Raw genomic sequence first — 16,675 nt, forward strand, 5'->3', positions numbered from 1 at the left:
GCATACCTATATGTGTACATTTCGTTTTAAAAGGTCCAAGTGTACTTATTTTTGAAGTTTCAAAGGAAGCGTCGAAACTTTTTTTTTTTTTTTTTTTAAAGTACGTTTTGTTTGATTTTTGTTGTTGATTTTTTAAAAAATTATTTTTCCAACAAATACTGTGCTCATATACATATATTTCGTTTTAAAAGGTACTAAAGTACTTATTCTTAACGGTTGAAGGGGAGGTCAAAACTGACTGGCCTAGTCAGTTTTGACCGGGGGGTCATTCTGGGCTAGCTGATTTTGACCCCCCCCCCCCCCCGCCCAAACCTGGGGAGATGCATAGATGCATACATACATGCGTATGTTTTGTTTTAAGAGGTCCTAGTGTACTTATTCTTGAAGTTTGAAGGGAAGCGTCGAAACTTTTTATTTTTTATATTTATTTTAGAGTTAAGGGTTTTTGTTTTGTTTGTTGTAATATCAATTTTTTAACAAATATTGTCCACATTTACATTCATTTCGGTTTAAAAAGTCTTAAAGTACTTATTCTTGAAGTTTGAAGGGGGGGGTAAAAACTGACTGGCCTAGTCAGTTTTGACCGGGGGGTCATTCTGGGCTAGCTGATTTTGACCGGGAGGTCATTCTGGGCTAGCCCAGAATGACCCCCCCCCCCCAAACTTGTGGAGATGCATAGATGCATTCATTTATGCGTACATTTCGTTTTAAAAGGTCCTAAAGTACTTTTTTTTGAAGTTTCATTGGAAGCGTCAAAACTTTTTTTTAATTTTTTTTTAGAATTTTTTTTTTATTTTTTTATTTTTTAGATCATTTTTTCAACAGATTTTGTGCACACATACATATATTTCGTTTCAAATGGTCCTAACGTACTTATTCTTAACGTTTGAAGGGGGGGGGGGGTCAAAACTGACTGGGGGGGGTCAAAATTGGCTAGCCCAGAATGACCTCCCGGTCAAAATCAGCTAGCCCAGAATGACCTCCCGGTCAAAACTGACTATGTGTGAAAATGGCCTGTTACACCGGGTACAACGAATCTCAAGGGAGATACATTTTAGTTTGTTATACATGTTTCAGCAATTCGCTGTAGAGTTTTCAACCCTAAATGGCCTTGAGACAAGTTTTCCCACTCACCTTCAAATGATCGTCACATCGATCTTTCCTTGGAGAGTACAATCTCTGTATGTTTTCAACAGCTGCATAATATAATCCATAGAGAGAGGCATAGTTCTAATGTTTACTGTCACAATTTTGGAAGTAAAATTTAAAAAGTCGTGTAAAAGCTTGTACATACATACATTCTGATCAATCTCCGTGTCCGTCAAAAAAGACACTGCACACACTGACACTGCCGCGACACACGTACTAAGCTGTTTTGAAAAAGTCCAGAATGTTTGTCTGACGCTGCTCAGAACTGGCACACTTCTCCACTGTATACTCCAATTTGGAGATCATATCCAAGTCACAGACATCGCTGTACTTTGCCTGCAAGTAGCGACGTAGGGTATTGGCAGCAACACGCGCTTCTGTGGCAGTTGGTGTTGGGAGCGGTTCTGGGTCTGATTGGAATAGTGAAAACACAGCGGCGGTGGCTGTTCCGTGCACCTCCCGCTGTTTGTTCAGAGTTCGCTCATCACGCGATGTGCACTTGTGTTTGTGTATTTTTCTTCTTCTTCTTCTTCTGCGTTCGTGGGCTGAAACTTCCATGTACACTCGTGTTTTTTGCACGAGTGGAATTTTACGTGTATGACCGTTTTTTACCCCGCCATTTAGGCAGCCATACACCGTTTTCGGAGGAAGCATGCTGGGTAGTTTCGTGTTTCTATAACCCACCGAACTCTGACATGGATTACAGGATCTTTTTCATGCGCATTTGGTCTTGTGCTTGCGTGTACACACGAGGCTGTTCGGACACCGAGGAGAGTCTTCACACAAAGTTGATTCTGAGAAAAAAATCTCTCGCCGAACGTGGGGACGAACTCACGCTGACAGCGGCCAACTGGATACAAATCCAGCATGCTACCGACTGAGATACATCCCCGCCCTAGTGTATTTTTGTCTTTGGAGACAATTATTGACATCAGTTCGTTGTAGCCTTATGACTTTTAGAGACAAAACGGTTCTGGGGCGATGAAAACGTGTTTGTTAAAAGAGGGGTTCGTTATGCAAATGAGTTCAAAAGGTTCGATGTAGCCGGAAAGTAACAAGTAAGAAATAGAAGGCTGTCTGCCGGGAAATCAATGGTAGTTTGTTAAAAGAGGGATTTCTTTATAGCCAGGTTTGTTATAGCTGGATTCCACTGTACATCCCCCTTACTCATCAGTGAGTAAGATACAGAGACTTGATGGAATTTGTTGTCAGCAAATGATAGCTTTACACCTTTGTACTATATGTACACACATGCCAAAAGCCTTGATGGAGATTGAAATGGATGCAAAGGATGTACATTTATAATAATAATAATAATAATAACGGGCATTTATAAAGCGCCTTATCAGAAGTTCAAAGCGCGTGACAACAATACATGTATACAAAAATCATACAATCACTGTCAGATTCAAACAACACATCATGCACATCTCACATCCCCAGACTCTATACTAAGGAACTATCCGTAGTGTTGTTGGAACAAGTGAGTTTTCAAATTGGACTTAAAAGATGAAATGGATGGAGAGTGACGTAATTGAAAGGGGAGTGATTTAAAGATGAACACTGTTTCCTTTTGTTGGGTTCTCTTTGCTTGCTCTTTGATTGATGATTGGTCTGGGTGAGTGAGTGAATGAAGAAGTCAGTGAGTAAATCAGTGAGTGAGTGGGTATCTGTACATCTCTAACCTCAATTTCTTGTTTGCAAGTACAGTGGAACCTCCTTTTTAACACACACACACACACACACACACACACACACACACACACACACACACACACACACACACACACACACACACACGCTGGCACGCACACGCCTATTTGAGAGTCCCTCCCTTTGAAAACCTTGTTTTCTCAGATATTCTGTGTATAACCTCTATAAATGTACCACAATTTGAAACTTCCCTCATTTTTAAGGCCCATTTTAGCAGATTGTTTGAGGTCCTAAAAAAGGTGTTCCACGGTACTGTTCTTGTAAAGAAACTCTGATGGTATGATGTCCACCACAGGTCACTGCTACGACTCCAACACAATGCAGCCACCCAGAGGTCTGCAGTTTATCCTGGGAACAAAGGCACAGCCTGCTGTGGTGGACACCATTGTTATGGCTAACCTGGTTGGTATTTACCCCTTAGTTTATAACCTTGTATTCAGGTTTTACTGCTTGAATAAAAAGGCCAGCATCTGCTTTTCAAACTTGTTATGCCAAGCCTGGTTGGTATTTACCCTTTCCTGTTAGTTGTATTCAGCTGGGTGTAATTGACAAATACAATGTGTATGCATTTTTATGGAAGTTAAGTTGTTTGACTTTTCTTATCAGATATAATTGCCACTTTCATTGTGATTAATACTTTGCTTTGACCCGACAGCCAGTCTTTGTCTGTGTCAGTCTGTCTTTCTTTTTTCTTCTACATCACATCAGTTGTTTTTTTTCTTCTTTTTTTAAACAATAAACACACAGGCTTGTTGTTCTTTGTTAACCAAAGTCGATGTTTTCTGTGACAGGGTTACTTCCAGCTGAAGGCAAACCCAGGACTGTGGCAACTAAGACTGCGAGACGGACGCTCAGAAGAAATATACGACATTCAGAGGTCAGTGTTTTCATTGTTTTGGTCGCTTTTGTTGAGCATTAGGCAATGTTAAAAGGTGAAGTATTATCATGATTTCATTGACCAACCTTATTGCAAAGAAGAGAGAGATAGAAGTTGATTGTCACAGCTATGGACATTTTTTAAAAACTACAAAAAATCATGTCTTTTGTTTTGTGGGTCAGTGGATATCCCATTTCCTTGTATGTTTTAACCACAGTGCATCATTGTGGCTTTTTTCCCCCTTTAGTGACAGACAGACAGACACAGGTATACAACAAATAGTGAAATGAACAAATTTAAAATTTAAACATAGACAAAATAAAGTTGGACACAAAACTCAAAACAGCCAAACAGAGTAGAGTAAAATTAAATACAAATATATAACTGATATTTGGACAATATTTGTTGTTGTTGAGCATAGCTGTGCTTCACACTCTTAGGACCAACAGGTACAGAGAAGGACACTCTGTCATATCCAGATGGGAAGATTACAAATACAGTCGAACTTGCCTTGGCGACCACCTTTCCATTACAATCACCTGCCCACCTGACCATTCCGAGGGATCCGCGACAAGTTTTTTTTCTTGTATGATTTCCCTTTCAACAACTACCATGCACCTGTCTCATTATAGACAGGTTTGACTTTACCACCGCTTTCAGTCCCCCCTGTCAAATAGGCAGCCATACTCCGTCTTTGAAGGAGTTGAAGTATTTCTGAGTCTTTGTGTGAAATGTGTTTATGGTTTGTGTTGCAGCCATGAACACACAGACACTCCGGTCAACTCGAGTGAAGTGATTGTGGCCATGACCAGCTTCAAGAGCAAGATCGTCCGAGTTAAGGTCTGTACGCTGCTACTGACACGCTAACTCAACACACACATGTGCGCCCCAGCATATTCTCTGCACACAGAGATATTTTGTGTTCAGCGATTTTCACTGAAACTTTCAGCTTGTTGCCTTTTAAGCTTATATCATAGAACATTCCATTAAAATGTTAATGCATTACACCTTGATGTGACAGAAAAGCTGATCTGAAAGTAATGTGCATAAAAAAAGACTCAGGCTGTAGCTTTGTTGAAAAATTGTTGAGAATATGAAGGTGAACAAATGCTCTGCTGTAGAATTGGTGTCTTCTTTCACTAATTTTATTTCATTTTTCTGTAATTTTTTGTCTTCAATTTGTTGAGTTGTATGTGATGTTTGTTGTCTTTGTTGTTTGGTAGGTGGCTAAAAAGCCAGGTAAACAACAGGAGAACCTGCTGCAGGATGATGATGATGAGTCACATGGACTGTGGGACTCTATTTCTAAGTAAGTTTTGTTTGTTGGTCGTTCTGTTGGTCTGTCTGTCTGTCTGTCTGTCTGTCTGTCTGTCTGTCTCTGTCTGTCTGTCTGTCTCTGTCTGTCTCTGTCTGTCTGTCTGTCTGAATGCAATGGTAGCTTATTTTTGTATAACCTTGTGTGATATGGGGCAGTCGGTTTGTGTTTGTATGTGTCTCTGTCTGTTTGTTTTTCAGTTTGCTCCTGTGTGAATGTGCATACATGCTTGTGTTTGTGTTAGGTGTATGTGTGTCTGTGTCTGTGTCTGTCTGCCTCTCTGTCAGTCATTCTATTCTGCCTGTATCTGTGTGCTTGCTCATGCAAGCTTGTGTTTGTGTTAGGTGTATGTGTGTCTGTGCCTGTGTCTGTGTCTGTGTCTGTCTGCCTCTCTGTCAGTCATTCTCTTCTGCCTGTATCTGTGTGCTTGCTCATGCAAGCTTGTGTTTGTGTTAGGTTGGAGGCTTGTATGAGTGTTTATGTGTATTTTGAAATTACTTATGTTACTCATTTATAGATACATGCATTTAATGACTGTACAACATCTTTATATTGGAGGGCTGTTGGGATAAAACTACCAGTAATATCCAGATTTAGCCTCGATTTAGTCAGCTTCGTCGTCAATCTGAATGCATTAAATATCTTCTTCCAGTATGTGACGTCACATCCACAAGGTATATGGAGTATGCTAAACTACCTCATCCGCAAAGCATGTAGACATGATTGTCATGATGTTATTTATGCTGTTACAGCTCCTTATGTATAGACATGATTGTCATGATGTTATTTATGCTGTTACAGCTCCTTATGTATAGACATGATTGTCATGATGTTATTTATGCTGTTACAGCTCCTTCTCTGGCACGAAGGGGGAGGAGGATGCAGAGGACACAATCAACATTTTCTCTGTGGCTTCCGGACATCTGTATGAGAGATTCCTGAGGTAAAAAGGGATTATCATTAGCTTGTTATTTTCAGATTTAAAAAAAAGTAGTGTTATAGCCATAAGTGGTTTTCAAAAATATCATTATATATACATATGCCATATCCTATTACCATCAGCGTCTGAGATTAGAGATAGTGAGTTTGTGTGTGTGGTTGAATGTGTGTGTGCATGCGTGTGCATGATCACTTTTGTTCTTTTCTTTCTAAAAACCTGTTGCTTCAATTTTGCTCTTTGACGACTACGGTGTAATCCCTGAGCTAAAGTTATTTTAGCTGTAAAGCTTGGGTCCCTTTCTGTTATTTCCAACTGACAACATTTATTATGTTTGCGTTATTTTGTGTTTGCTATTGTGAGCAATGCACCTTATGAACAGAGTGATATATTTTCAGGATTATGATGTTGAGTGTGTTGAAGCACACACAGTCCAAAGTCAAGTTCTGGTTCCTGAAAAACTACCTTTCCCCTTCATTTAAGGTAGACTTTTTCAACTTAAATCTCTCTCTCTTCCTCTCTCTTTTTTTTATGTCTCTGTGCACCAAAAAAAAGTGGGTTTTATTTAGAGGAAATGTTGTAGCATAGTTAACAACTCTGACGTATTTTTTTCTACTGCAAGTATAGATCTGAAATTCTTCTTCGTGTCTTGTAATTCATATCCTTTTCTACTTACAGGATTTTATACCACACATGGCCAAGCACTATGGCTTTGAGTATGAACTGGTTCAGTACAAATGGCCGCGCTGGCTCAACCAACAGAAGGAGAAGCAGCGAATTATTTGGGGGTAGGTGGTGTTTCTCTGCTCATTTTGACAAGGATGTGTTTTGGATATAGTAAAGTGGGGTGTGTTTGTTTATGTGTACATGTGTTTGTGTATGTGTGTGCGTGTGCGTGTGTGTGCGTGTGTGTGTGTGTTGTGTTGTGTTGTGTTGTGTTGTGTTGTGTTGTGTGTGTGTGTGTGTGTATGTGCGTGTGGTGTGTGTGTGTGTGTGTGTGTGTGTGTGCGTGCGTGCATGCGTGCGTGCGCGTGTGTGTGTGTGCATGCGTGCATGCGTGCGTGCGTGTGCGTGTGTGTGTGTGTTGTGTGTGTGTGTGTGTGTGTGTGCATGCGTGCGTGTGGTGTGTGAGTGTTTGCATGTGTGTGGCTCTAAGTCTAAGCCAAGACATTTGTTTGGATGTGTTGCATATGTTGCATTAAGGCACTATATCTTGTCTCTTTTGTTCAGTTTGTTTCAATGGAATGTTTGTGTACGAGAACTGATCAGTGTTTGTTGCCTGCTGATGGTTTCAAGTGACGTTGTTTTTACATTTAGTCAAGTTTTGACTAAATGTTTTAACATAGAGGGGGAATCGAGACGAGGGGGTGTGTGTGTGTGTGTGACTGTGTCTGTGTCTGTGTCTGTGTCTGTGTAGAGCGATTCAGAGTAAACTACTGGACCGATCTTTATGACATTTTTCATGAGAGTTCCTGGGTATGATATCCCCAGACGTTTTTTTCATTTTTTCGATAAATGTCTTTGATGACGTCATATCCGGCATTTTGTAAAAGTTGAGGCGGCACTGTCACACCCTCATTTTTCAATCAAATTGATTGCAATTTTGGCCAAGCAATCTTCGACGAAGGCCGGACTTTGGTATTGCATTTCAGCTTGGAGGCTTAAAAATTAATTAATGACTTTGGTCATTAAAAATCTGAAAATTGTAATTAAAATAATGTTTTTATAAAACGATCCAAAATTACGTTTATCGTATTCTTCATCATTTTCTGATTCCAAAACCATATAAATATGTTATATTTGGATTAAAAACAAGCTCTAAAAATCAAAAAATATAAAAATTATGATTAAAATTAAATTTCCGAAATCGATTTAAAAACAATTTCATCGTATTCCTTGTCCGTTCCTGATTCCAAAAACATATAGATATGATATGTTTGGATTAAAAACACGTTCAGAAAGTTAAAAAGAATAGAGATATAGAAAAGCGTGCTATCCTCCTCAGCGCAACCGCTACCGCGCTTTTCTGGATTGTTAATTTCACTGCCTTTGCCACGAGCGGTGGACAGACGATGCTACGAGTGTACGGTCTTGCGGAAAAAATGCAATGCGTTCAGTTTCATTCTGTGAGTTCGACTGAGCTTGACTAAATGTTGTATTTTCGCCTTACGCGACTTGTTTAGTTGTTCATTTTTGACTCACATGCGAAGCAAAAGTGAGTCTATGTACTCACCCAAGTCGTCCGTCCGTCCGGAAAACTTTAACGTTGGATATTTCTTGGACACTATTCAGTCTATCAGTACCAAATTTGGCAAGATGGTGTATGATGACAAGGCCCCAAAAAACATACATAGCATCTTGACCTTGCTTCAAGGTCAAGGTCGCAGGGGCCATACATGTTGTCTAAAAAACAGCTATTTTTCACATTTTTCCCATTTTCTCTGAAGTTTTTGAGATTGAATACCTCACCTACATATGATATATAGGGCAAAGTAAGCCCCATCTTTTAATACCAGTTTGGTTTACCTTGCTTCAAGGTCAAGGTCACAGGAGCTCTTCAAAGTTGGATTGTATACATATTTTGAAGTGACCTTGACCCTGAACTATGGAAGATAACTGTTTCAAACTTAAAAATTATGTGGGGCACATGTTATGCTTTCATCATGAGACACATTTGGTCACATATGATCAAGGTCAAGGTCACTTTGACCCTTATGAAATGTGACCAAAATAAGGTAGTGAACCACTAAAAGTGACCATATCTCATGGTAGAAAGAGCCAATAAGCACCATTGTACTTCCTATGTCTTGAATTAACAGCTTTGTGTTGCATGACCTTGGATGACCTTGACCGTGGGTCAAGGTCACATGTATTTTGGTAGGAAAAATGTGTAAAGCAGTTCTTAGTGTATGATGTCATTGCTAGGTTTAGTTACCCTAAAGGTCGAGGTCAAGCATGTGAGTCGTATGGGCTTTGCCCTTCTTGTGTTTGTATGTAAATGAGTATGTAAAGAGTCTTGAGTTACAAACAATCCAAAATGTATGAGGCACACATGACAAAGTGTACTCATTCTCATTTTTGTTTTTAATGGCTTCAGCCCGTTTCATGTAATCCTATGTGCACAGTGTATAGTACTTGTAGTTTTTCTTCACTGACGCTTTCATTTTTTTTTCATCAGGTACAAGATTCTTTTCCTGGACGTTCTGTTTCCTCTTGATGTCAAGAAATTCATTTTTGTGGACGCTGATCAGGTATTTTCAACTGTTTTGTTTTTGTTTTCATGTAATTCACCAATGAAATTCTGTGATGCTGGTGTTTTTTCTCTCCATATGTTGTGCAGTTATTATTCTGTAGATTGTAAAAGACAGTGTGAAATGTTGAGAGTAAAAAGATAGTTTGTTTACTGCAACATATATGTGTTCAGCTTTGTGTCTTTATTACATTTTCAGACAGAATTTCAGTGGATTAGATGTATAGCCTTCACAATCACATGCAGGATTTTTTTTTATGTACATCCACACATTGTCAAACACTCACTCACTCACTTACTCACTCACTTACACTCACTCACTTACACTCACTCACTCACTCACTCACTCACTCACTCACTTACACTCACTTACACACTCACTCTCACTCGCTCACTTACTTACACTCACTCACTTACACTCACTTACACTCACTCACTCACACTCAGTCACTCACTTGCTCACTTACACTCACTCACTTACACTCATTCACTTACACTCACTCGCTCACTTATTTACACTCACTTACACTCACTTACACTCACTCACACACACTAACACTCACTCTCACTCACTCTCACTCACTCTCTCTCACTCACTCACTCACTTACTCACTCACTTACACTCACTCACACTCACTCACACTCACTCACTCACTTACACACACTCACTCACTTACACTCACACACTTACACTCACTCACTTACACTCACTCACACTCACTCACTCACTCTCACTCACTCACTAACACTCACTCACTTACTCACACTCACTCACTCACTTACACTCACTCACTTACACTCACTCACTTACACTCACTCTCTTACACTCACTCTTTGACACTCACTCACTTACACTCACTCACACTCTGGTGACTCACTTACACTCACTCACACTCACTCACTCACTCACTCACTTACACTCATTCACTAACTCACTCGCTTGTGCACTTTTTCGTTTTCACTTCCGTATAGGTGTTAAGATTAACAACCTCCTTAATTCAATGTTTTTATCTGTTTTCAGATAGTACGAACAGACATGAAGGAACTGAACGACCTTGACCTTGGCGGAGCACCATATGGCTACACTCCGTTCTGTGACAGCAGGAAAGAAATGGACGGGTTCAGGTCAGTTGCTCGGCAGTATTGAAAATGGAAAGTTTGATTGCACATAACAGTATTGTGTCTCACTGTGTCTCTCTACACTCCCTCTCGCACCCTTCGTTCTTCTGATGATGCTCGACTTCTCTGTCAAGGTCGCTTTAAACGCAAGGCTCATGGCTTCCGCACGTTTTCGTATTATGGACCTCAGTTATGGAATTCACTCCCCTTTCAATTACGTCACTCTCCATCCATTTCATCTTTTAAGTCCAATTTGAAAACTCACTTGTTCCAACAACACTACGGATAGTTCCTTAGTATAGAGTCTGGGGATGTGAGATGTGCATGATGTGCTGTTTGAATCTGACAGTGATTGTATGATTTTTGTATACATGTATTGTTGTCACGCGCTTTGAACTTCTGATAAGGCGCTTTATAAATGCCCGTTATTATTATTATTGCATGTCCTAGCGCACTTCCATCCCGTGACAACCATCAATACAAAAAGAATTAAGAAGGATTTTTGTATCTGGACGACGTTGAATAACGCACTAATCTGGTATGGGAGAAAAGATGATTGTATAATATTTGTTTGATGTGATAGCTATGACATGATATACTTTATCTGTCATTCTGATGAGATGGGATATTTTTTGGTGGTTACTTTGCTGGTTTTTTCAGTGTTTTCAGTACTCGATCCCAATTCTTACTGTGGAAATATCTAAATTTTATTTGGAGTTTTACGTTCCTCGGCCAACAGTGGCACACGTATGCAATACATGTTGCAAAAGGAGTACTTCATAAGATGTGGACACGATGTGAACGCGGTACAAAGTAGAGTGTGTTTGTGTGTGTGTGTGGGTGGGTGGGTGCGTGCGTGCGTGCGTCCGTGAATGCTTGTGGGTGTGTGAGTGTGTGTACGCAGTTCGGTGAGCACTCTGTCTGGTTGTTGTGTTAGACTGTATCACTGTATGAATTGAATGTACGCGAGCCAAGAAATATTCCTGTGTACTGCACATGGTTGCAATAAAATCCTATGTCTTATGTACAGCAGGAGAGAAGTTTCACATTGTCATTGTTTTCATGTGTCAAATATCAAAGAGAACAGCTGCCAATAATGTAGATGAAGAAGTTTTTTTTTTATGGCTTTGGAACTAGTTGTGGTATCTGACACAGCTGGTCGAAACAGTTTTGGGATGAAGACAAAAGTATGTAAGATACAGGTGTCCTATAGTGGTACTTGGACGATGGTGACAAGGGTTGTATTCATGTTTGAGTGGCCTGTATGAGTTTGAATTTGTTTCTAGATTCTGGAAGTCTGGATACTGGAACAGTCATCTCGCTGGAAGAAAATATCACATCAGGTTAGTGTGCTTTTAGTCTCGGTATGGGTCGCAAAATGTGCCAGAGGTTGTTTTAAAAACAAAAAAAACAAAAAAAAATTGGGGCGGGGATGTAGCTCAGTCGGTAGCGCGCTGGATTTGTATCCAGTTGGCCGCTGTCAGCGTGAGTTCATCCCCACGTTCGGCGAGAGATTTATTTCTCAGAGTCAACTTTGTGTGCAGACTTTCCTCGGTGTCCGCGATCACACCCCCCCCCCCCCCCCCCCCCCCCCCCCCCCCGTGTGTACACGCAAGCACAAGACCAAGTGCGCGCAAAAAAGATCCTGTAATCCATGTCAGAGTTCGGTGGGTTATAGAAACACGAAAATACCCAGCATGCTTCCTCCGAAAACGGCGTATGGCTGCCTAAATGGCGGGGTAAAAAACGGTCATACACGTAAAATTCCACTCGTGCAAAAAACACGAGTGTACGTGGGAGTTTCAGCCCACAAACGCAGAAAAAGAAAAAAAAAAGAAGAAAAATTTGGAGAAATGAAAAAAAAGTTTTAGGGTCAGAGGGAAAAATAGGGTCGGTCGATTGTTTTGTAGAAAATATACCCTAAACCAACATGTATTTTTGTTTGGCCTAACTAAAAACAGTTAATTTTGCTACATAATTTTCCTCACTAATTTTCCATAACTACACATTCTCCACAGTTTCTCATCACCTTAAAAAATATTTCCACAGTTTTCCATAAGCTTAAGATCTGTCCTGCCCTAACCTTTCACTTCGTTCCCACCAGCGCCTTGTACGTGGTGGACCTGAAGAAGTTCCGACGCATCGCAGCGGGCGACCGACTGCGCGGTCAGTACCAGGGCTTGTCACAGGACCCCAACTCTCTGGCCAACCTGGACCAGGACCTGCCCAACAACATGATCCACCAGGTGGCCATCAAGTCCCTGCCCCAGGAGTGGCTCTACTGCGAGACTTGGTGCAGTACCGAGGAGAAAGCCAAGGCCAAAACCATCGATCTGGTCAGTTGGGGGAGAGTGTGAGAGCGTGGGTTGTGGCTGGCTGGCTGCGTATCAGAGATTGGTGGATAGTGATTTGTTTGGAGTTGTGGGTATAGGGGGGTGGGTGGGTAGGGGTTATGTGGTATTGCTATATGTGAGACTGGTGCAGCGAGGAGGAGAAAGCCAAGGCCAAAACCATTGATCTGGTCTTGTTTGGAGTTGTGGGTATAGGGGGGGTGGGGGGGTAGGGGTTATGTGGTATTGCTATATGTGAGACTGGTGCAGCGAGGAGGAGAAAGCCAAGGCCAAAACCATTGATCTGGTCAGTTGGGGGACAGAGTGAGAGAGTCATTTATTGGTGGCTGGCTGGGTAGGGGGAGTTTGGGGGAGAATGATTTGAGTGTAGAGCGATTTTGTGGGAGTTTTTGTTTGTTTGGGGGGTAAGGGTTATAGGGTATGGTAAGTGTACATCTGCTAGACAGGTGCAGTGAGGAAGAGAGAGAGAAGTCTACAGCCATTTATCTGGTCACTTGAAGGGAGGGGCGGTTCAGGAGAGACTGAAGGATTGTTTTGTAGAAAATATAACCTTATCATGGAGAGGACTTGCTAAGTCATACTGGTTTCAGGCCATTAGAACACTTTTTTTTCTTTCTGAAACTATCAAAATGTAAGCAGGCAGTTGGTGTGAATAGATAACTTTTTTCTTGTTTTCAGTGCAACAATCCACTGACAAAAGAGCCCAAGCTGAGTGCAGCCATGCGCATCGTACCAGAGTGGAAAAACTACGATTACGAGGTCAAGGTCCTATGGGACAAGATTTACGGCACCAATACCAAAGAGCAGATTGAATATGATCCTCCCGATCTTTCTAAGCCAGGTGAGAGAACTGTTAAATCATGCACACTTTCACGCATGCACGCACGCAAGCAAGCACACACACGCACATACACATGCACGCATAGCCACTCGCACACACGCACACCAAAGGAGATAGGTTACACCTTGAAAACAACTACTGGGTCATGAATTGTTACAATTGTTGAAGACGGGCGCAGTGGCGTGGTGGAAAGACGTCGGCCTCCTAATCGGGAGGTCGTGAGTTCGAATCCCGGTCGCTGCCGCCTGGTGGGTTAAGAGTTGAGATTTTTCCTATCTCCCAGGTCAACTTATGTACAGACCTGCTAGTGACTTAACCCCCTTCGTGTGTACACGAAAGCACAAGACCAAATGCGCACGGAAAAGATCCTGTAATCCATGTCAGAGTTTGGTGGGTTATAGAAACACGAAAATACCCAGCATACCTCCACGGAAATCGGCATATGCTGCCTGAATGGCAGGTTAAAAACGGTCATACACGTACAAATCCACTCGTGCTAAAAACATGAGTGAACGTGGGAGTCAAAGCCCATGAACAAAGAAGAAGATGGAGTTACAATTGTTGAGAACTGGTGGGGACTTTATGCCCAGACCATAATGATGAGCATGGTAGTTTTTGTTTGTTTGTTTGTTTGTTTGTTTTCTCTTCCACAATTCCGAGAGGAATGGGTCACATGAGAGCGAACGCGAGAATACGTCACTGAACCAATGGATTCTGTCCTGTGAAGACATACTTGTTGCAGTGTCCTCACTCTGCTTGCTTCTCTTGTTAACCTTTCTCTCTTACAACGTGTGCTTGTAGGTTTTGTTTGTTCTTCACCTTTAGTGGTCATAGACGTCCTCAAACATGTGCTGGCAGCATAATAAGTAATGGTACACAGAAACTTAAGAATGCATTTCAATAATGTCATTATTGAGCTTCAATTTGATTTGTTCACACACACACACAAACACAAATGCAGGTATGTACGTATGGAGGCACACACACACACACACACACATGCACACACTCATGCAAGGACATACATGCAAACAGACACACAGACACACACACCCACACATGCACACATACACAAATCCACACACACAAACCCACACACACACACACACACACACACACACACACACACACACACACATACACACACTTCAAACCTAAATGAGTTTGACCTATTTCCAGTGCCTTTTCCCGCAAATTTCACACTTGACACAACCCAATTACTTAAAATCAAAGTATTATCCAGTTACCTCAAGTAACAATTTGCTATTCTTTTGTTTCAGGAGTGAGGGTGAAGGAAGAGTTATGATTGCAGTGCGAGATTAGATTGGAACTGCTCAGTGTGAGGGTGCATGTTGACAATTCTCTCCGTCTTGGGGTGTAGTGTGAACGTTTGGATGACAGTACACTGATAGCATGAACGACGTGATGAATATTTCACACATTTCAGTTTATGTGATGGATGGATGGAAGTGTGTTTTGGAACAGAATACCGTCTTGCCTTGACTGTGTATGGGAGTGCAAGTAAAATGTTGGATGGGTGTGCGTGATTGTCCTAGGAAATGAAAAAAACGATTGTTTGATTGTTTAAAGCAATACCAGCTGTTTGAGTTTCATTCCATCTCATTTTGTAAACTTTCTTTTGTTTGTGTGTCAGTGGTTGGTGCTTTTGTGATGCAACATATATGGTTGACTCAATGTTTTGTTGTATGTCACAGAAGAACTTGCCAACAAAACCAAAAAGACATTTCCCAAAAAGAAAAAAAAGAGAAAAACACACAATTTGCATTTTGAAAAAGTCTGGAATGTAATATGTATACAGGGTGATTCATTTACAAGTTTTCATTGCTGACAATGTTTATTTAAAGATGTGATTCCCTCAATGTTTTCACACTTCCTGTATTAGATACTTTCTACAATGCCATAATCCATTTATCATTTGAAACAAAAAGAGGGGTGTGGAAGCTTGAATACCAACGTATCTTTCTTTCTTTATTTGGTGTTTAACGTCGTTTTCAACCATTCAAGGTTATATCGCGACGGGATACATACGTATGCTCCTACTGGTGAAACTGAAAGAGATTTGTCCCCTATCTTGTGCATTGTAGAACTATAAACATTATTTTGTCTGTACATCGACTATAAGAACAATTTCGTCTGAACTATAAGAATTACTTTGCCTCCGCCAGCACATGAGCCATAGAAATTACTTTGTCTGAAAATGAAATATACCAATTACTTTGTAGATGGCCATGGACTACAATTCCCGCAGTGGGGCACTGCGGTTATGAAATTAAAGGCCCCTCCTGTTTTTGGAACCGCAGGAGCTTTCTAGTTTGCTGTTAGGTAGATTTTTGGTTCCTCTTTCCTGTCATTCTCTCTTTTTCTTCATGAATTCTTTTCTTTTTTCTGCCTTCTTGCTCATTCACCTGTATTTTTTCCAAAAATCTCTTCTCTTGCCGCTTGTCTCGCGATTCATGTATAGTTTAATCTGTTAGTGTTCTGATGTAAGTCCAGCAGTAGATAGGTTAAGCCTATTTTAACATACTGGAAACTGGTAATCTTCCAGTAGGTATTAATTTAGTTTTACTAAAGCCTGCTGGGACACAAGTAATGGGTTAGTGCATTTGTAAACAGGAATCGCTTGACAAGTGGCCCCCTTCATCCCCCCCTTCCTCGTCCTGATATGGCTCTGCGTAGTCGGCTGGACGTTAAGCAACAAATAAACAAACAAACAAACAAACAAATGGACTACAATAATTACTTCACTCCTGCATTGTAAACTGAGGTCGCTCATTGCAGCAAACTTAATTTTCTGAATGTAACAGCTGATAAGCCCCTTCTTTAGGTCCTGCTGTTGTTAGAAATGTCTTCCAGTGCACTTACAGTTATCTGCAAAGGACTTTTTTCTTTAATGTTTTCTTGAAAATTAACATTTTCTTTGCTTTTATTTGTTGTTGTTAGTGAATTGTAATATTGTGAGTTTGGGAAACATTTAGTCCCATGCAGGGAGCTTGATTAGGGAGAGGATTAAAATGTGCCGGTCAGTTTGTGATAGAGTGCTATGTTTATTGCTTGCCGGTTTTGTCTGCCTGGCATAAAGTCTGCGTTTCTGTTGTTCATCTC

The 16,675-nt window shown here is 40.9% G+C and overlaps 1 protein-coding gene across 4 annotated transcripts in view; it reads left to right on the plus strand.

The window, feature by feature from the left end:
• LOC138945575 (UDP-glucose:glycoprotein glucosyltransferase 1-like) overlaps nt 1–15,807 on the plus strand; it is a 78,247-nt gene extending 62,440 nt beyond the window's left edge. For all 4 annotated transcript variants that reach the window (XM_070317015.1, XM_070317017.1, XM_070317016.1 and 1 more), the window contains 13 exons: nt 3,158–3,264; nt 3,654–3,739; nt 4,495–4,579; nt 4,963–5,048; nt 5,905–5,997; nt 6,390–6,474; nt 6,670–6,779; nt 9,170–9,242; nt 10,263–10,366; nt 11,647–11,703; nt 12,465–12,696; nt 13,390–13,552; nt 14,833–15,807. In XM_070317015.1, the coding sequence (XP_070173116.1) occupies nt 3,158–3,264; nt 3,654–3,739; nt 4,495–4,579; nt 4,963–5,048; nt 5,905–5,997; nt 6,390–6,474; nt 6,670–6,779; nt 9,170–9,242; nt 10,263–10,366; nt 11,647–11,703; nt 12,465–12,696; nt 13,390–13,552; nt 14,833–14,858 (1,307 nt within the window). In that variant the 3' untranslated portion in view covers nt 14,859–15,807. The remainder of the gene's footprint in view (nt 1–3,157; nt 3,265–3,653; nt 3,740–4,494; nt 4,580–4,962; nt 5,049–5,904; nt 5,998–6,389; nt 6,475–6,669; nt 6,780–9,169; nt 9,243–10,262; nt 10,367–11,646; nt 11,704–12,464; nt 12,697–13,389; nt 13,553–14,832) is intronic.
• Nucleotides 15,808–16,675: the final 868 nt, after the last annotated feature.

This window comes from Littorina saxatilis, linkage group LG13 (genome assembly GCF_037325665.1).
Source record: "Littorina saxatilis isolate snail1 linkage group LG13, US_GU_Lsax_2.0, whole genome shotgun sequence".
Classification (NCBI taxonomy): domain Eukaryota; kingdom Metazoa; phylum Mollusca; class Gastropoda; order Littorinimorpha; family Littorinidae; genus Littorina; species Littorina saxatilis.